This window comes from Dasypus novemcinctus, chromosome 17, assembly GCF_030445035.2.
Source record: "Dasypus novemcinctus isolate mDasNov1 chromosome 17, mDasNov1.1.hap2, whole genome shotgun sequence".
Taxonomy (NCBI): domain Eukaryota; kingdom Metazoa; phylum Chordata; class Mammalia; order Cingulata; family Dasypodidae; genus Dasypus; species Dasypus novemcinctus.
Window position 1 is genome coordinate 27952769 of NC_080689.1, and position 20855 is coordinate 27973623.

Consider the following 20855-nt stretch of genomic DNA (forward strand, 5'->3'; position numbering starts at 1 on the left):
ATGAAGAACCTGAAGTTCAGAGAATTTAAGTGCCTTTCTAGAATAATCACAGAGTTGGTGACTACCTGAATTGGGATTTGATCTACCAGCTCAGGGAGCATTTTACTATACATGCTGCCTTGTTGAAGTAAATTGAGGAGTTTAGATTCTAGCAAGTATTGACTTAAAGTTTGAATCTGAAAATTCCTTTATGGTCTATGCTTTATAAATATAATGTATATTATAATTACATGAATATGTATTATATATTAGTAATCGAAAATACTGATGCTTCATCAGTAATGTTGGTATTCTAATTTATTTTCTAAATATGAGGGTACATTTTTGTGGCAGAGTCAGCCATATGCTTTCTTAAGCCCATGGGACCAACTGTACACAAGAAATAGACAATGAGGTAAAGGGAGAACACATGGTTATGACCTTTTGGGATTCTCTTGGATTCTCCCCAAAAAACTTGGGTTGTGACAAGTTCTTATTTCCATTTCTAGTTGCTAAAGGTCACCATTCTGTTCTGAACCAAATGTTCCAGTTTGTGCCTCATCCTCCACTCTAGATTTTGAGAAACTGGACTAAATCACTGCAAGTCTGTGATGTAAAGCAGTTTGGGGGAAGTATTCTGCTATCCCTTAATTCTGAGGAAATGAGTGGCTTCCAATTTGTTCCAGGCATTCATTTATCTGTAATCACTCCTTTTTATTTTTGCAAGAGAATCCTCCATGGGGAGTGTGTGTAGCTCAGTGGTTGAGCACCTGTTTTACATATACAAGGTCCTGGGTTCAATCCCCGGTACCTCCAACACAACAACAAAAAAGTGTATCCTCCAAATATGGGAATAATGAGAATGACCCAAAGGCTCTCCAGGAGTATGAGAGAACATTTATAGGATGACATATGTGGCTAACCAGACTGCATCATACGATCTTCCTAGTCCCAGCAAACATTCAGCAGCCCCAAGTCATCTACAAATCAGTAACTATGAAGCCATGCCACTACAGTGGTTTTCTATAGTCTACACTCATTGTTTTGGGCACAATTTCTTTCTGAAAATTTCTTTTGCTTTTTTCTTCTCAAGCATGGTTGATTTGAGTTTTGGCAATCTGATATATAGCAATTATAAATCAAGCTCTACTTTCTTGCTATATATTTCCACTTCCCTTTGATTTCAAAGGTTCTGATAGAATCATAAATGTGTAAGGTAAAAGAAACATTAGTAAGCTACTAATTTACCCCCTCCTATTTTCAGAGAAAAACTGAGTCCTGTGATTTAATTGGTAGGTTTTTGTCCTCTTATTTTTTTGTATCCATGTATATGAGTGTATATGTGTGGGCATGCATGTATGTAATATGTAAGGGCTTTGGTTAGTGGCATTTACTGTCTTCTTCATATGGTGATGTAATACTTCTTTCCCCCTTTTCTTCTATCTTATTTCTAGTGAGGAAGCAAACATCTATCTTTTTGTATACTTAGTGGTTTCTTTGGGCCACTGAATTCAGTAAACCAAAAATTCACTCCCAAATAAGAATTTATCACTTGTTGGAGATTTTGGAGTGGTGCTATAAATATTTCCCCACAACCTAATCTTTGGGAAGTACTCACAAATTCCCTAATGAAAAGTAGATGATGTCAACAATTTTTTCCAAGTATATTGCAAGATACTTCCTTATCAAGAGGAAACTCAAAACATAATCAAGAGTTTCAGGAAGATGATGTTGGAGTAGGTAGGCAGGGCTCAACTCTCTCACAAAAACAGTGGAGAAAGGGTTAAAATCTGTCTGAGGGACTGGCTTTGGGGGTCAGTAGACTAGGACAGTGCTGCATAACCCCCAGAAGGGTGAGGGACATTAAGAAGAAGAACCTGAAACCACAAACATGAGCTACTAAATGCCAAGGCAGCCAGGAAGGGCACCCACTCCCCACCCTCAAGACTTTAAGCCTGGATAAAACCCCTGGCTCACTGCAGCTGACTGAGAGGGGAATTGACATCTTCCTCCCTGTCAGCTGTTAAAGGGAAGAGGGAGGGTGCACTGGAGGGTGGAGAGTGATTTCTCTTCAGTGAGTTTGGCAAGCAGGGTTTGCTTTGAATCTCAGCTCTGGCCAGACCAGAAACACAGGAAAAGGGAGGTTGAAAGAAAAAACTCCCTGGAAAAGTTTGCTGATGAGCACCATCTGGTGGCTAGCCAGGAAACTGCAAAGAGAAAAACTACTCTTATGGTCGCTCTTTACCCCCAACTTCTGGGAGAAAAATCTGTACCCCATTATTGAGTCCCTGGCCCAATTTTGAAACTTGGGCTGGGCATTTTTAAAGACTCAGAATAAGTTGAACCAAAAGTCAAAGGAGAGTTGTGAGGAAAAAAAAGAAACAACACTAGACAAGAGAAAGTGACATTCAGAGTAAGTTCACCAACATATTCAGATGCCTAGACATCAGCAAAAAATTAAAGCCATACTAGGAAACAGGAATAGACGGCCCAGCCAAAGGAACAACCAAATATCATGATGAGATAAAGGATTTAATGTAACTAATCAGTGAAAATGACACTAATCTCCTAAATCAATTCAAAGAATTGAAGGAAAACATGATGAAGTAGATAAAGGATATGAAAAAGACACTGGTGAGCATATAGAACTATTTGAAAGTCTGCAAAGAAAAGTAATAGAGCTTAAGGGAATGAAAGACACAATGGGTAAATTAAAAATACATTGAGGCACGTAACAGGAGGTTTGACTTGTTTAACAACAGAATTAGTAGTTTCAAGGACAGAACATTTGAACTGGAAAAGACAGGGAACAGAAAGAGAATAGAAAGGAATAAATTGAATAGGGTCTCAGGGAATTGAATGACAATGCCCATCACACAAACATATGTGTTATTGGTGTTCTAGAAGGAGAAGAGAATGGAAGAGGTGCAGAAAGAATGTTTGAGGAAATAATGAATGAAGATGTCCCAATCCTCATGAAAGATATAAATATCAATATCCAAGAAGGACAATGCATCCTAAACAGAATAAATATGAATAGACCTACTCTGAGACACCTACTATTCAGAATGACAAATATCAGAGATAAAGAGAGGATTCTGAAAGCAACAAGAGAAAAACAAAGCATTAAATGAAAGGAAATCTCAATAAAATTAAGTGCCAACCTCTCATCAGAAACCATGGGAGTGAGAAGAAAGTGGTATGATGTATTTAAGGTACTGAATGATAAAAACTGTAAGCCAAGAATTCTGTATCTGGCAAAATGGTTCTTCAAAAATGAGGGTGAGTTCAAAGTCTTCAGAGGCAAATGAAAACTGAGAGAGTATGTTGACAAAAGACCAGAACTATAAGAGATACTAAAGGGAGTGCTGCAGCTTGAAAGGAAAAAAAACGGGCGAGAGACTTGGAAGAGTGTAGAAATGAATATTATTAGGAAGGGTAGATTACAGGGTGAAAACACAGTCAACAGGAAGATAGACAATGGAAAGCCCAAGGATAAAATGGACAAAGTAACTAAACACCTTTATAGTAACACCATTGAATATAAATGGCTTGAACTCCCCAATCAAAAGACATAGACTGTTAGAATGGATAAAAAAAAAATATGAGCCATCTATATGCTGTCTACAAGAGACTCACCTCAGATGTAAGGACACAACCATGTTGAAAGTGAAAGGTTGGAAAAAGATATTCCACACAAATAGTAACAAAAAAGAGCTGGAGTAGTGATAGTAATATTAGATGAAATAGATTTTTTAAATGCTAAATTGTTGTAAGGGATAAAGAAAGTCATTATATATTAATAAGAGGGCAATTCACCAAGAAAAAATAACTATAATAAATATTTATGCAACTAACTTGGGTGCCCCAAGATACAAACCTTTGGCTAGACTGACAAAGAAAAACAGAGAAGATGCATATAAATGAAATCAGAAATGAGAGGGGGGACATTACTACAGACCCAGCAGAAATAAAGGAGATCATAAGACAATACTATGAACAACTCTATGCCAAAAAACTAGACAATGTAGATGAAATGGGCAAATACCTAGAAACACATGGACAGCCTACACTGGTCCTAGAAGAAACAGAAACCTCAACAAACCAATCACAAGAGAATGAAACAGTCATCAAAAACCTCCCAAAGTGTAATGGAAAGGAGAAATGAGTTTATATGGCTACGAGTTTCTAAAAAAGAGTCTGGAGGCTGGCAGAAGGATTGCCCTCATGCACAACTGAGCAGAGTCAGAGAGACAGATAAAGCAGATACAACCCCCAGATATTGGTTCCTTTGAGGGCTAAAGAGACCCATGGGAGTTATGGTCATGGCTGATGGGGTTAACTACCAGGGCAGATGGCCCCTCTTTGGAAATGGTGTTTATGTGTGATGAATCTGGACTCAGATGGGATCTCCCTTCATAAGACTTTCATGCTAATGTGCTGGAGGTGCAGTTAATGTTGGGGTTTAAGATATATTTAGGGGATTTGAATCTCTGGACTGACAATGTGATAGCCAGGTCCTGAGCCTCAACAGACTCCAGCACCTACAATCTGATCTATTGGACTTACCACACTCAGCTAAGATGGAGTTGAAGAAGGACAACCACCACACCATGGAGCCTAGAGTGATTACAACTGAAAATGGGAGGATTGCATCCAGCATCCAGGTGGAATCTGAGCCTCCTCTTGACATAGAGGTGCAATGGACACAACCAATCCAATGTCCACATAGAAGAGGTGGCATTGGATTGGGAAAAGTGGACATGGTGGACGATGGGTATGGGGAAAGGCAGGAAGAGATGAGAGGTGGAGGTGTCTTTGGGACATGGAGCTGCCCCGGATGGTGCTTCAGAGGTAATCACCGGACATTGTAAATCCTCACAGGGCCCACTGGATGGAATGGAGGAGAGTATGGGCCATGATGTGGACCATTGTCTATGAGGTGCAGAGGTGCCCAAAGATGTACTTACCAAATCCAATGGATGTGTCATGATGATGGGAACGAGTGTTTTTTGGGGGGGAGAGGTGGGGTGGGGGGGTGGGGTTGAATGGGACCTCACATATATATTTTTAATGTAATATTATTACAAAGTCAATAAAAAAATATGAATGGAAACAAAAAAAAAAAAAAAAAAAAACTCCCAAAGTGAAAAAGCCCAAGACCAGATTGTTTCACAGGTGAATGTTATCAATCATTCAAAAACAATCTAATACTGTATTAGTCAGCCAAAGGGGTGCTGATACAAAATACCAGAAAGTGGTTGGTTTTTATAAAGGCTATTTATTTGGGGTAGGAGCTTACAGATACCAGGTTATAAAGCATAGGTTACTTCCCTCACCAAAGTATTTTCATGTGTTGGAGCAAGATGGCTGCCAACACCTGTGAGGGTTCAGGCTTCCTGGGTTCCTCTGGGCTCAGCTCCTGTGTTTTCTCCACAAGGCCAGCTATAGACTATCAGGCAAACGGCTCTGTTTCTTTCCCCAGGACTCCAGCTTAAGAATTCAGCATCAAACTCCAACATCAAAACTCCAACATTAAGAATCTTTGACCCTGTCCTTTGCCATGTCTTTTATCTGTGAGTCCCCACCCACCAAGGGGCAGGGACCCAATGCCCTAATGATGTGGCCCAATCAAAGCCCTAATCATAACTCAATTATGCCCAGGTACAGACCAGATTATAAACATAATCCAATATCTATTTTTTTAATTCATAACCATATCAAACTGCTACAAATACCAACCTTGCTCAAGCTCTTCCAAAAAAATCTGAACAGGAAAGAATGTTCCTAGACTCATTCTATGATGTCAACATCACCTTAATACAAAAACTAGATAAACATACAAAAAAAAAGCAGCAATAAGAGACCAATATATCTAATAAAGATAGATGCCAAAATCCTCAACAAAATACTTGCAAACCGAATCTGAAAACACATGAAAATAATTCTACACCACGATTAAGTGGGCTTTATCCTAGGTATACAAGGGTGGTTTGACATAAGAAAATAAACTAGTATAATAAGCCACATTAATAAATTGAAGAAGAAAAATCACATGATCCTCTTGTCTGATGCAGAAAAGGTATTTGACAAAATACAGCATCCTGTTTTGATAAAAACACTCCAAAAGATAGGAATTGAAATAAGCATTCTCAATATAGTAAAGTATGAAAAACCTACAGCTAGTATTGTACTCAATGGTGAAAGAATGAAAGCTTTCTTGCTGAGATCAGGAATAAGACAAGGATGCCCAATGCCACCACTGTTATTCCATACTGTGCTAGAAGTTCTAGCTAGAGCAATTAGGCTTGATAAAGAAATAAAAAGCACACAAATAAGAAAGGAAGAAGTAAAACCTTCAGTATTCACTGATGATATGATCCTACATCTAGAAAATCCTCAAAAATCCACACCAAAGCTACTAGAACTAATAGATGAGTTCAGCAAAGTGGCAGGATACAAGATTAATATGCCAAAATCAGTAGCATTTCTATACATTATTGATGAACAATCTTAGGAGGAAATCAGAAAAAAAATCCATTTATAATAATGACTAAAAGAATCAAATATTTAGGAATCAACTAACCAAGGACATAAAGAACCTGTATTAAGAAAACTACAAAATATTTGCTAAAAGGAACTGAAGAAGACATAAATAAATGGAAGGGCATTCCACGTTCATGGATTGGAAGACAAAATAATCAAAATCTCCCTTCCTGGTTCCCGGATTTCACTCTACTTTGCTGGACGAATGTAATGGTTATCAAGACCACTGCACATGAAACTGGAGTTCCAGATTTCTGTGGCTTTGTGTCCTGGCCCCTGGCCTGTTCTTGGATGGCAGGAGCATCTGTCAATCATCCCCACCCCTGATTTCCAAGCCAGAGACTGCTGTGAGCCATCCTTCCCACCAGGGGGCACTGCTGGTGTCAGCCCTTCCTGAGGGTCTAGGGCCAGGAACTGTGTGACACTATGGGAAGGGGCCCCAGAAGGCAATTTACTGTGTACAACTCTCAATCCTGGCTGGGACAAATGAAGCCCTTTCCATAAGTACCAGAATGCTTACCAGCTTAGGCCACTGTGGACCATGTTAGGATGGCTAATGCAGCACAAGGAATATGTTACAGAAATATTTCTCAGCAAATGTAGCTCTTGTCCAAATGAAAAACAGATCCACTGAGGAGGTCTTGCTCCACCGAAGTAGAATTATTAGCAACAATAATGTGTTTAAAGCTAAAAATTTTCTGCTTAGTTTCTCTCTTTCAATTTTTAAAGAATTCCCCTAGGTGAACTGAATGATCCCAAATGATCCAAGGCTGACAAATTAATCATGTGTGTGTTTGCCCCAAGCCTCATATTTTCAAAATAACCACAGGTTCAGTGAAGGATCTTGAAACACAGAGTGTGTTCTTATTCTTAATTGTGGGATTAACAGAATTCTAGATTCGTGCAACAGATAAGCATATCCCCTGCAGACTTAAGCATCTCTGAAGTAAATTGTCACCGAGCAGCACTGATACTCAGGCAAGTGTAGCTGCCTCCTGCTAGTTTGGATGGTTTAGTTACAGTGGTAGTGTTTGGGCACACCGGGCCTGAGGGCTCTGATAACACTTTGTAAATAGCAGCTGCATCTAAATTAGCCTCCTGGAGTGTAGGAAGCTGAGTCTTGGAACTGTTTGAGTGGCAATAATTCTGTAATTTTCAACAAAAGATCCCAGAGTTAGGTCCTAGGAAAATGTTGAAATTTATATAAGGGGTGGATGTGTACCAAAAGCTGTTGCACATGCAGAGGAGCATAAAGACTTCTCCAGATTCCCATACGCTGGTGCTGTGATGAAGCTCTGAAATCAAGTTCTGACTTTGTAAGTGTGGGTAAATACATCTCACTTACATCTTCTTCTTCCCAGCAACCTGGCAAAGTAGATGATAAACTTCTCCATTTTCATGATGAAGAAACCGAGGCTCAGAGAGTTTAAGTAACTTGCACTTGAAATCTGAAACTCCTTCTATCACCTGACTACAATTTTTTGACCCACTATATCCACAGAGAAAAATATCTGTGTTTGATCCAGTAAAAATCCATTCTGATAAAATCTAAACTCAGTTGGCATTGTTTTATGAAAAGTACAATTGGGAAATAACTACCCACCTTCAGATAACCCTTTGTATATGATACAATATGTAAAATATTAGATGGTTCTTTCAGGGAATGAATGGCAGCATCCATTCCCGTAATTCTCCCTGAAAGTCTAATTTTCCAACCCTTTCGTCTTTGGACCAATCCCCTACTATTGGTTTATATAGACTTTGTTGGGCAGTGAGATTCTCCTCATTTGGTGGCAAACACTCATGTCTCCAGGTAGCAAATAGAAAGGACTCAACTTTTCAGCAATGATGAACCTGTCCCTTGTGACTGCTCTCCTGGTCTCAGGATTACTTGAAAGAACTTGCTTCCGATCATGGGGTTTTTGAGATGATTTGTGGTCATGATGCAAGTTGAGGATCTAAGATTCTAATCCTGGCCTCAGTTTGCATAATACAAAGTGATTGCAATTACTCAGGATACTTCTCAGCTGCCTGCCCGTTTCTTTCTCTGTTGAGATTTTCAATGAGATCCCACTATGTAGGGCTTTCTAATTCTTGGATATCTCACAGATTTTTTGAGTCTCAGCTTCACCTCCTGGAAAACAGGGATAGCCATAACTAACTTTCCCTTTGGTGCTGTTGAGAAGATAAATGAGATTTGTAAGAGAAATAAAATGCTTATCTATGGTAAACTCAGCTTTGAATGGGAGGGTTAACTTGTTGGGTGGAATTGGGATGGAGCATCTCCTTGCCTTCAGCATGAAAGAAAGTGCAGCCTGCCCAAGAATGGCGCTGCACACACGGAGAGCTGACACAAGAAAAAGAAACACAAATTCCCGATGCCGTTGATAAGGATAGAGGTGATCACAGAAGAACATACAGCGAATGGACACAGAGAGCAGACAACTGGGGGAGGGGAGAGAAATAAATAAAAGAATAAATCTTTAAAAACAAAAACAAATACTGTCTTTAGAGAATAGACTGGCTAAGGTAGGTGTTGGCAATCTTGTCTGTCTGTAGACAGGATTTTAATATCTCATAAATAATATCCTTGCATTAAACTCTTATTATGCTTTTCTTTTAATACATACCATCTTAAAAATCTCCACCTACCAATGAGTCTGTGGCCTGTCTACCTTAGGTGGTTAAGGCGTGGTGCCAGTGCTATTAAGTTTATAAGTCTAAAATCTAAAAGTATTTCAGGTCACTTTTTGCACCACAAGCCTAAGCTGAACTCCAAACCTGGCCAATTTCTCTAGTGAACATTCAAAGAAAATGGAGGGGTTAAGGGAATGTCTATTAGTACCATTCATGTTTTCAGTAAATACTGGCATATTGTGCATCAGACACAGTTCTAGGCATTGGAAATAAAGGCATATAAGATCCCTGATCTCGGGAACTTCCGTTCTGGCAAGAGGAGACAGAGTAATTAGGTAAACAAATGAACTTGCATGAACTTTCAGATATTGATATGGGATAGGAAGACAAGGGAGTCTGGTAATATAAGAGTGATTGGGTGGTTGGGAAACTCCTCGAGGAGGTGACCTTCATAATGAGTACAGGAGCACAGTGCAAAGAACAGAAAGAAGCCCGTGGCGTACAGGCCTCAACTCTGGGAGGTAGAAGTGTGCTATGATGGGAAGAGGTCGGCCTTGGAGTCAGAATACACGGGTCAGGGTGAGTCCCTCTCACAAATGCATTTATTAGCACCCAACGTACAGCCTGTCATGAGGCTTGGGTGGACATGAGACAACTATTCACCAATGGGGAGGTCATTCACTCACTTAGTGCAGCTATCGGGTGGGCCCAGGAAAGTCTCAGTCTTTGCTTTCCTACTCCTGAGGGGTCACGTCTTCAACCAGCTGAGACGTCAATAGGTGACTTCAGGGGGCAGCCATGGAATGCCTCAGTGCTGAGGTTCCACAAATGCCCCATCCAAAAGAAAAATGCTGAAAGGTGTAGCAGATAGCAGGGCAAGAGCCTTAGATTCTCAAAAAGGCCCTGTGTGACTTTGGAGGGGACTCTGCCTCTCTGGTCTCAGCTTCTTTTTTGTAAAAGAAACGGGTGGTTAGAATAGATGATCAATAAATTTCTTTCCATCTCTGTGCCGGGATTCTGATTTAGAGGCTCTAACAGGACATGAGACACAACACCTAGCCAGACATGCCCATGCAAGGCAGTGGAGATGTACAGGGCATGTGAGTGTGTGTGTGTGTGTGTGTGAAAGCCTACTGGTTCAAGCAAGTGGCTTGAGATTGCAGGGGTCAGAGTGACAAGGCCTTACCAGGAGAGCAGACGGTCAGCGGCAGGAATTAATTCTCCAAGTTACTTTGATGAGGCTCCTCTCTGCCTATTGGGCGCATGCAGTGTGTATGGGGTGGCCATGTCTTCTCCTCCTTTCACCTCTTTGGATGATGCTGAAGTGTTTCCCCACCAAAAAGAGTGTTCAGAGGCCCCCGCCTGGGCATAGAAAAGCCCCCCATGCCCAGGTGCGTTGATTTGTAAGCAACAACTAAAACCGTATTCACATCGCAGCAGCTGGCGCCAACAAAAGAGCTACTGGATCCAGCAATGGTGCATTGTTAGCAGAGCTGAGCCACTGCCTCTCCAGACAAAAGCCGCATTAGAGATGTGACTTCAGGCTTACAAATAAGAGCGCTGAATCATTCTGGAGCCCTTCAATACAGTGTTTGCCTCAAGAGTTTGTAATAAGCAATTTAAAAGAAAAACAGCCCAACAAACCAGTATTCTTTTCAGAAATATCGTCTAAGGCATATCCAGGGGCCAGAAGATAATTGCTTTTTTTTCCCCATCCTCTTGTGCACCCACCCCTGTGTACCCGGCCTGTTTTGTTATGAGACTGGGAGTTGAAGTTACCTGATTCAACACTTTATAGTGCTACCACTGACATTTCTAAGTTGATAGGCATCCTAGATTTTGCTTTGCCTACTGATCAGTGTGGCCTGGAATATCTCCCATAAAATTTTTTCTGTCTGGAACTTACTCTTGTTATCTTTCTCATGCCGTTTGCTCTTCCTATTTTTCAGTTAGGATCATAATTATCAGCCAAATAACAATAAAATTCCAATAAGAAAATTGATGGAAAATGCCATTTTAATATGAATTTGTAGATCCAATTTTCATATGTATAAATAAATATTTTATGCAGGTAAATAAATATATGTGTGTGTGCGCCTGCATGTCATGTATATATTGATTACACTTGTCTCAAAAATGGCATGTGTGTATGTGTGTCTTTACATAGATTTTCTAGATCAGGCATGACAGTATGCAGAGTGAAAACAAGTTTTTAGCCCAGTTACATATGAATTAGAAAACACTGATTCACACATTAATTCATTTGTTAACACATATTTATCATTGATAGACACTGTCCTAGGTTCTGGTGAAGCAATGGTGAACAAGAGAGATTTGCTGTTGTTTTTTAAAGAAAGATTTTATTTTAGATTCTTCCTCTTTCTAAGAGGACTTGAAGATATCTGTACCTATTAATAGAGCATAAGATGCTTAAAATAAAATTGAACCAAAAAAATATACAAAGAACACAGAAAGAATGCTTTCAGACATTAGAGTTGAGTGAATTTTGGTCCAAGATTTGACTAAAGGTTTCTGACAGTCAAAGCAAATAAAAAAATATTGGATTATATCATTATGATTTCCTAATTGCAGAGATAATAAAAATGAATTTTCTGGGTCAACAAATCTCTTTTCTTTAAACTACACTAAAGTAAGAATTTGTCATGTGTTCTTTATAGTAAGTGACATCATGAATAACAACTGTAAGATTTTACAAAAGATGAAATCATACTTTTCAAATGCTGTACTTTAAAGGTAAAAATTAAAATGATAACCAAATTATAACCCAGTGAGGGCAGTTTTGAAGGGGTTCTGATACGAATTTAAAGATTACTTTCTGATATCTAGTTTTTGGAAGAAAGGAAGCGTAGCTACTGAACTGAGTTAACAAGTCCATTAGACAATGCTTTAAGCCTCAGATGTCTTACAAGAGCTTTGGCTAAGTTGCCGTAATGACCCAATTTAACTAGTATGTATTCTAAGGCAGGTATTACATCTTGATTAAAATCAGACTCCTAAATTTCAAATAGCAGTACCATGGACAGCAAGCAGATAGACTACCGCTGCAAATGAAGTGTCCAAAGACAACTCATAAAGGCCATTGAGTCCAATCCCCTCATTTCACAGGTGAGGGAAGAGGACTTCTCTAGTTGGTGGCTCTTCAGCCCTCTGTACTAGGCAGTTTAGGAATGCTGTCCATGTTATAGGCACCCTCTGTCACAATGAATGTGAATATTTTAGCTGTTTGTTGAAAAAAGGAGAGGGAGTCAAGTCGGATGGTAGCCAAGGTATTCCCGTCTTTTGCTAGATTAAAATGATTGCAAATCAACCTTTGTTCTTATTAGTTCAAGTATTCCAAAGTTCTAAGCAAGAAAAACCTACTATCACAGGGAAAGTCCAAGAACTTGGAGAAAAGACTGGGTGTTGATTCTGTTTTATTTGTTTCAGAAGACTTGACACTTTCTTGCAGCAGATGTAAATACAACTCCAAGGTCACACTGAGTTCCTCATGATGGGATTAAACCTGGGTTTTCTAGGAAATTCAGTGACTGTTCCCGTCCTCTCTGCATGATTGGTTCTATTCTTTCTGATTCTTCGGCACCTCTGTCCAAGGCTTGCATATTCACTTCCAAACCCTTAACTTCATCATGTGTAAATGAGAGTAAGGGCTCATCAGCTTCATCCCTTTTGTCCTGCATTATCTGGTCTAAGATCTGGTCACTTGAGATCTAAATTAAGTTGTTGAAGAAAGCTTACTTGCTTTTGGCTCACCAAGACAAAGTTTCCTATTCCAAGTGGCCACTTACTAGTTGTGTGACTACTCTGGAACTCCAGGACCCTCAGTTGTAAACTTAGGACAAAGAATATTTACCTCAGAGTGTGACTGTGAGGGATCAAATATTATTTAAGCAAAATGAGGGCCACAATTTCATGTATAGGTTTTTGTCTGACTTAAAGGAAGCCAGATCTGATTAACTTCACTTTTTTTCATGAAACCAGCATCCTTTTTCATAAGCCACAGTCAGCTTACGATATGATTTTAGGGAAAAAAAATCTTTCTAACCTCACAAGAAATATAGCAAAATGAGAACTCCCAATCCCTATTACCCTGGCCCCCTTTTTTGTTTGTTTTTCTGTTATTGGGTGTCTTTTGCTCACACTTAGGCTATGTCAAACCTGATCTAACAGGTTTTTTTTCTTAAATTGCTTAAATGTGATTTTCAAATGATCTAGAGTTAACATGCTAAGCGATGAATATGTCCCCACAGTAAGGATGTCCGATCACAGAGAAGATGCTTGGGAAGATTTCTGCTTAGATCAGATTGCAAGGCAATCCCTTGGAACTAATGTGAGGCACCGTTTTTATTATTATTGAGACCTCTTTGGAGTAGATCAGTCCTCGGGAAGACAGTATTTTCAAGTGAATTGTTGCCAGGGGCACTGAGTTGACAGATTTGCATCTAAATAATTCAATTTAATTGAGAGTACTTATTAATTCACATAGCATGCATGGATGAAGGGCTGATGACACAAGCATCCCCCAAACTGAACAGGTCTCCATATTGGTGACCAGAGCCTCCCTCCTTTGTGTTTGGTTGAAGCCGGGTGTCTGACTGTAATTTACTGTCAAGCGTAGCGATGCACGACCAGCCTGGCCTCTGAGTGGAGTGTCTGTCCTTGCCTGTGGAGGATTCCATAGGCATTTCTGAGCTCCAGTTACAGAAGAGGAAGAAAATTAGACACTTTTGATTCGTTATCTCACTTAGTCTTTTTTAGAGGATAAATTTTGAAGACCGTCATCTCGTCCCTTTCCTTCTAGGTGAATAGATGTGGATTATATGCTATCGCTGTACTGAATATTTCACTTGGGCAAGTCAGATGGGTGGGGAGGGTATGTTTTTCCATTGCCAGAATCAGAGGGGCCCTTAATCACAGTGCCATCAGTGGTACGATAGGACTATGAAGACCAGCAGCAGAGCTCCCAAAGCTCAAACTTAGATGGTATCTTAGCGTTTGCCTTGTCCAACTCTCTCGCTTTACTGATGATGAAACTAAAATTCATGAAGATAACACACTTTGTCATGGTAAGAGATAGAACCCAAACTAAGGATTCCTGCTCTCCCCCCCCCCCCCCCCATTTTCTTGGGTACCTTCATTATGAGGATGCTAATAGATACTCTTTCAATATACAGAGTCTATGTCAAAAGTAAAAGGATCTCAGAAAAATCCTAAGTGGTGGATATTTGAAATGATCAGGTAAAAGAAAGGACAGTGTGTTGTTTTTTCTGAAAGAATGTCACAAATTACTAGGTAGAGAAGCTTATGGCTGCACAGAGGAAAACAAACACTGTCCTTTGTTCTTTAGGGAATTAAATGGCATCCTCTCTAAGGGACTATGAACTAAGCTGTAAGAAAGAGACAACAAAAATTAAAGAAAATCAACCTTCATATGTTGAGCTCCAGTGCAAGTTGCACGGGGAAAAATCCTTCAGGACAATACTTTATAAGCAATTTAATATTTTTAATAAGGCAAAACTTCCTCAAACTCAATAATTTAGCTGTGAAATCTTAAAATCCAATAAAATTCTGCTCTCAAGATATGCTGCTTTCCAAATTTTATTGTCCATTTAACAACCTGGGAGAATTAACATACATTAGACACTTAAATTTAATCATAATGATAAATACTGAGCTTTCTAACTGCCCTTTGTGAAATTTGGTGCCTGTAAAATACGCGTTTAACTTTCTGATAGTTTACATCTCAAAATAGTAAATAATGCCAATTTAACAAGCAGCCTGCAAATTTCTAAGCAATTGTCTTAACTTCCAGTCATTTAGAAACAAAAGAAATATATTGTACATAAAATCCACTAGAGGTTTTGACTCTCAATCATGAACAGTTCAAAGGATTTGGGCATGAGCTGGTGCCAACGTGAGATGATGAAACTATAGCATGAGGAGATGTGACAAGGCCAGTGTCAATTAATGACCCAGAAGAGGGGAGCAGTTTTCCTCTCCGAAATTTCTTTTTCTTAAGGGCATTAGACAGCACATTGGACTAGTTAGTGTTCAGTAGGTCAGGGTCCCAAAGCCACATAGCCTTGCTGAAGTTCAATTTCTTCCATTTTAAGATAAGGACAGTTACAGTACCTACCTCTTTGGGTTTTGAGAGGATTAATTCAATGCAATGTTCATGAGAGGTTTGCAAATCAAAATCCACCCCCTTTGAAGTAAATAAATATTACCATCTTTAGTTGTTTTTCTGCATACCTGTTTTGGCCAGGATCAACTATATGACTTTGACCTTGCTAGTGTCATAATTTAACTAAATGCTCAAAGTTATCCTTTTCCATTGTCATACAGAGGACACAAATGTTTGCCATGGACCCTGAGGTTTACAAAAATGTGTGAAAGGACCACCAGAAACCATTCCTTTTCTAGAAAAGCAAATTCAGCATTAAGGGGCCTGTTGATGGAGTCATCTTGGTGACACTAAGATGGCAGCCTCTGCACACACTTCCTGTCTCCCCTCACAGCTTTACCGTTCTTGGATGGCATCTTAACATTTGCCTAGTCCAACTCTCTCACTTTACTGATAAGGATCACCATCATGCATCAACACTATTTTTCTTATGTCTCATTTGCTTTCTCATCCATTACTTGGACTGGAGTATTTGCCCCCTTTTTTCACTGCTGTGTCCCTAACACCAAGAACAATGACCAACACATAGAAAAATGAATGAATGGTGACTAGCTGAGGACAGTTATACAAACATTCATGCATGTGCATCCAAAGGAAACCTGGAAACATTAGGATGGGTTAGCGAAGGCTCTTGTTGCCTTTACTGTTTCAATTCTGATATGTCAAAGCCCATAAAATGATTTGGTGCATTTTTAATGTTTTCTGTTCTTGGCCTCATCAACAGTTTTATTCAAAGCATCTTGGTCCTTTTTGTTTTTCTGTCTAGGAAGAAGTATAGCTCATGCCTCAGGTGCTAATCTTAGATTTAGAGAGAAACAAAAGCCCATAGTGAGAGTTTCCCTCTTCGCCTATTAAAGCTTCAGTGTAAATTCTAAGCCCACTCTCCTAAGCAATTACACACCATTAATGTTCAGAAATTTCCACTGTATACTCAATTATGCAAGAAACCAAAGCATGGTTATAAACACCACTAATAATAAACAGATGCAGAAAATTTTTTTTTACCACCCTCTTTGCCTACAGCACTTGGGAAAGCTGACAGATTATCCTGTGGCAGATTGGAAAGAGGGGGTTGTGTTAGAAGTCAAGGCCCAACTGCTAGTGATGCTGTTTCTATATTTTATGGTTTGGGAATCACTATTTAGAAAGCTCTAGTTTTGTTCATTAGCTGTAACAGCGAAAGATGAGCCTATGGGGATCTTTAAAAGCAAAGAACCTGTGTTGATTGAGCAGAAGAGGTGGGAAAAAACCCCATGATAGTGCTGTCTTCATGAATCTTGGAAAGGGATTTTTCTCTATCTTTATATAATCATACAGAGTGGATGAGGGTTGACAATGCAGGAAGGGGACACTGGTTTTTGTGTTTAATTCCATCAGGTCTCTGACGGTAAGTTTGAAAAGCACTTCATTTTGTAGGATTTTCCTAAATAAAACTCTGCACTTTCCTTGTACAGGAATAAACAGAATGTGATTCTATTTCCGTTTCTAGAGCCAGTGCAAACACTTATTTGTTAAATGTTGTTGAAGAGAGTGTAAAATGATGCAGATGGTGGTGGTAAAGTGTCTGAATGTCATTCTTTTCCACCCATAATTTTGCTGCTTCCTTTTGGACCTTCAGTTGAGCACCCTGTGCAGCTTTTAGGGAATTCTCCAGAAAAAGTCTTGTAATTGGCCATCAGTGAGTTAGACACAAGAGGCTTTAAATGTATTTTGCCAGAAAGACAATATAGATGGATAAGGATGTTGAATCCGAAGACATTTGCTTCACCTAATTAAGTTTACCTCCAAACAGTGCATAGATGCAACAAATATCTCTATTTCTCTTGTAATTTTACCACGGAAGTCTTTGGTGATATGCCACAGGCCAAGTGGTTGCAGTAGTAAAACTAGGCTCAGAATAGTCCATTTTAATTTATAACATGCAGAGAAAGGCACTTACCAGCGCTGACAGTGATAGCTTCAATAAACTGCTCTCTCCAGCTGTTAGTCCCAACTACAAGGGCTAGGTTTGTCTTCTTAATTAGTTTGTCCACAGTACTCTAGAAAGGTTGAAAAGAATAAGATAATAACTGCTGGGTTTGTTAAGGCCCCAGGAAATCTAAAACCTTGTTGATTTTGAAACCCCAGAGTTATATATAGTGTAGCAGATGTTAGGCTCAGAACAACAGTATTGACTTCAAATACTGTTATGATTACGCAAACAAGCCCAGTCCTTAGTTTGAAACATTCTGAAATGGAAACTTCTTAGTACCAAATCCAAGCCTCCTCCGCTGTTTAATGACCAATGAAGAAGAGCCTCAGTGTTTAGAAGAACGGATGTTGCAAAAGTCCATCTGTTCCCCTTGAATGCTTTATGGACTTGCTCCTCTATCGTGTGCTGTCTACAACTGGATTAATAGCTGTCCTGCTCAGCATTGCGTATCTGCGACTAACCGGAAGTGGCAGGCAGATTATGAAACCCCAAACTGTTATTGCACTTTTGTTTATCGATCATACACAGCAAGAGAGCAGAACCTCAAGGTTGCTGCATGACCATCAGTAAGTGGAGTTTTCAGCTTGAGGCTGTTAGAGAATTCCACTCTCATCCTACTTCTGTTGCAAACAAGAAAAGACAAGAAAATGTCAATGCTTATGCGCTAGGGCAAGTGGTGATTTACCTTGCACTAAATTTCCCCATTTACTTCCATCACTTTGCATGTCCCTTAGTTTTTTTTTTTTAGACCTTTTTAAGCACTTAGCTTTGCACAGTTAGTATTCTCCAGATTTCTAAATGTCTGTAATGTGACAACAGGAGCAGCTAAGCGTTCACAAGAAATCTACATAAGCAGATGCACCCAAAGCACTACCACAGATCAGAGCAACTATAGGGAGAAGGGTGACTTCCAGGACATCAAGGCTGCTCTTCCCAGAGACACTACCACGTGGACTAGTCTACCAAACATCCAAACTTACTGTCAGAGCATCCTCGAATTCCCACTAATTGCAAAGAGGCAGAAAAGAGGAATTATTTATCTTAGGTCAAAATTTGTATGTGCTTAATGCAGTGTTCCTGAATTGACTATGGTTTCAGAGAGAGCATATAATCAGCAAACTGGGGGCAAGGAAAATGTGATCTGGTTGCATGTGTGAAAGGCCAAAGCTAAGGTCAGAATGTCCAACAGGTTAGTTTAAGGGAAGCTATTTGAACTGACTTGAAAGAGAAGATAAACATGAAAGGACTCATCTCCACCTGGCCCACTCTGTCCTTCCAGAATCCTTCTTTGCTAAATTACATGTCCTTAGGATGGAGACCTTTTAGCTTCCAGCTTTGCACCTACAAGTCTAGTGCTACACCAGTCACAGATCTTGGCCACCATAACTTGGAGCACATGACCAGTGTCTGTCTTTTCTCTCTTGACTCAGTCACATCTCCTCTAGAACTCTTCATGCTAAAGTCAAAGCAAAGAATCCCTTCACCTGGGAGCTAAACAGTTGAGCAGATCAACCGCTCTAACAGACAATCTCCCAGAAAGAGCTGCTAAAGAACAGAGTTTTAAGATAAAACTTAAATGTACATAAATAATTTTATGTACATATATAGATTTTAATTTTAGGTCATGTTATCCCTGGGGGACCATGGTCTATCCAGGGCTCTTCCTAGAATTTAATTTGTGTATACATGCCCTCAATTTATGGGAGGAGGTGAAGTTCAGATACCTGAACTTTGACTTTCCCATCTATAATTACCTGGAAGTATCCTAAATCCTAAAGGTCTATGTGCAGTTCTTTACTGTGCTGGACTTGGAAGTGATTGTTGGAACCTCACCCTCAGCAATGGGTTGGCAAAGCCAGGCCCTTATTCTCAATGTAGTAGAAAGAATTTAGTGGAACACTGTGAGGTACACCCAGATTCAGATCCCTAAAACAACTCTAGGAGCTGTAAGCAAGTTCTCTAAAACAGTTATGTTCTAGAAAATATTTCTTAAAATAACGACATCAAAAATGAAACTTGAAGGCACTTCAGAAACATGCACTCAAGGTGTCCTTTAGGTGTTAACTGTAATATATTGATGAACTTTGAGGAGACACAAGGAAATGGTCTATGAAATGTGTGTGAGGAGGATAAATGCCTCCAGAATTTAACTTATGCAAAGAGACTGGGGAGTCTTTCAGAGCCTCAGATAGCGGGGGTGATTACCACAGACAGCTTTGGACCTAAGGAGGCTTTGCTACATGGAAGACTGTGCCCAGACTTCCTAGAAAGATGTTACCATGGGTAACTTGCCATGGGTGCATAGAAGGGGAAGCTCGGGGGTTAGCCCATTAAGGGAGAGAACACATAATTCCCCATGAGAGCCTGGGTGGGTTGGGGTTCCTGTGCACCCTGGAAATGCCAACAATCTCTGCTGCGGCACGTGATAGCATTCTCTCTGATTCCAGGTGAAAAGAGGATGAACGTAGAAGACCAAGGTCAGACACACACGAACAAAAGCACAACAGATAGGTCTGCAGAAGTGCACAGCCTGAGATTTCTGTACCTCTGGGATTAAAGAGAACTTGGGTGTGTGCCAGTCGTGTGCATGGGGAGCCAGGTTCCAGGTCAAACAATGCATGGGCTCTGATGGTCGGGGTCTGCCTAGAAAGCACTGGTGCTGGTGTTTACCCAGCTCTCTCTTTCTAGGGGCGTAAATGAAAGGAACAGATAGATTCTCAGTGGCCTGAAGGGCAATGTTTAATTGCGTTTTTATTTTTTAAAATTCCACTTAAATGATAAAGACATTTTCTTTCCACCTGTCTCCTATCAGACACCTCAATTTGTGAACTAAATTTAAAAAATAATTATAGACCCAGCTAAAGGAAAAGAGGCCACTACGACGAGAAATATAGATAAAATCCTGAGGTTTCTTAGTTGGTGACCTGATTCTCCCTCTCAGAATCCTCACTTTAGTTTTTTTTAGCATAAGCAGAATTGGTTTTTGAATAATAGGTGGTGAAAATACTACCATGCTTTGGGTTTGTAATTCTGGGAAGAAGGAAGGGGGCCGCTCCTCTCAGAGCCCACTGTGGAACTCCACTCAGTGTCTCAGTGGGTGCCACCTAGGGTCTTCTACAATCTTAGGACTGTGTGGGTGAGATGGAACACAAGGTGGGTGGGCAGGAGGGTACAAAAGACAGGCAGGAAGTGTCACCTCAAAGTCTTAAGCTCACCCAAAAGCCTGCATGTTCTGAGAAAATGCCTTTCATCATCTGGAGAACTCATAATCTAATTTTCCCCCCATTTTTTTCTTTATTAGAGAAGTTGTGGATTTACAGAACCATCATGCATAAAATATAGGATTCCTACATACCACCCAATTATTAACACCTGGCATTGGTCTGGAACATATCTTACAGTTGGTGATAGCACATTTTTATAATTGTACTATTAACTAGGGTTTAACTTAGGGTTCATTGTTTGTGTAGTATAGTTCCATGGATTTTTAAAAAGATTTTATTCTGTTACCATATATAC

At 39.8% G+C, this 20855-nt stretch overlaps 1 protein-coding gene across 14 annotated transcripts in view; it reads right to left on the minus strand.

Moving 5' to 3' along the window:
• Positions 1-20855, minus strand: part of SLC8A1 (solute carrier family 8 member A1) — a 391565-nt gene that overhangs the window by 27420 nt on the left and 343290 nt on the right. For all 14 annotated transcript variants that reach the window (XM_058278458.2, XM_058278455.2, XM_058278453.2 and 11 more), the window contains one exon: positions 17304-17403. In XM_058278458.2, the coding sequence (XP_058134441.1) occupies positions 17304-17403 (100 nt within the window). The remainder of the gene's footprint in view (positions 1-17303; positions 17404-20855) is intronic.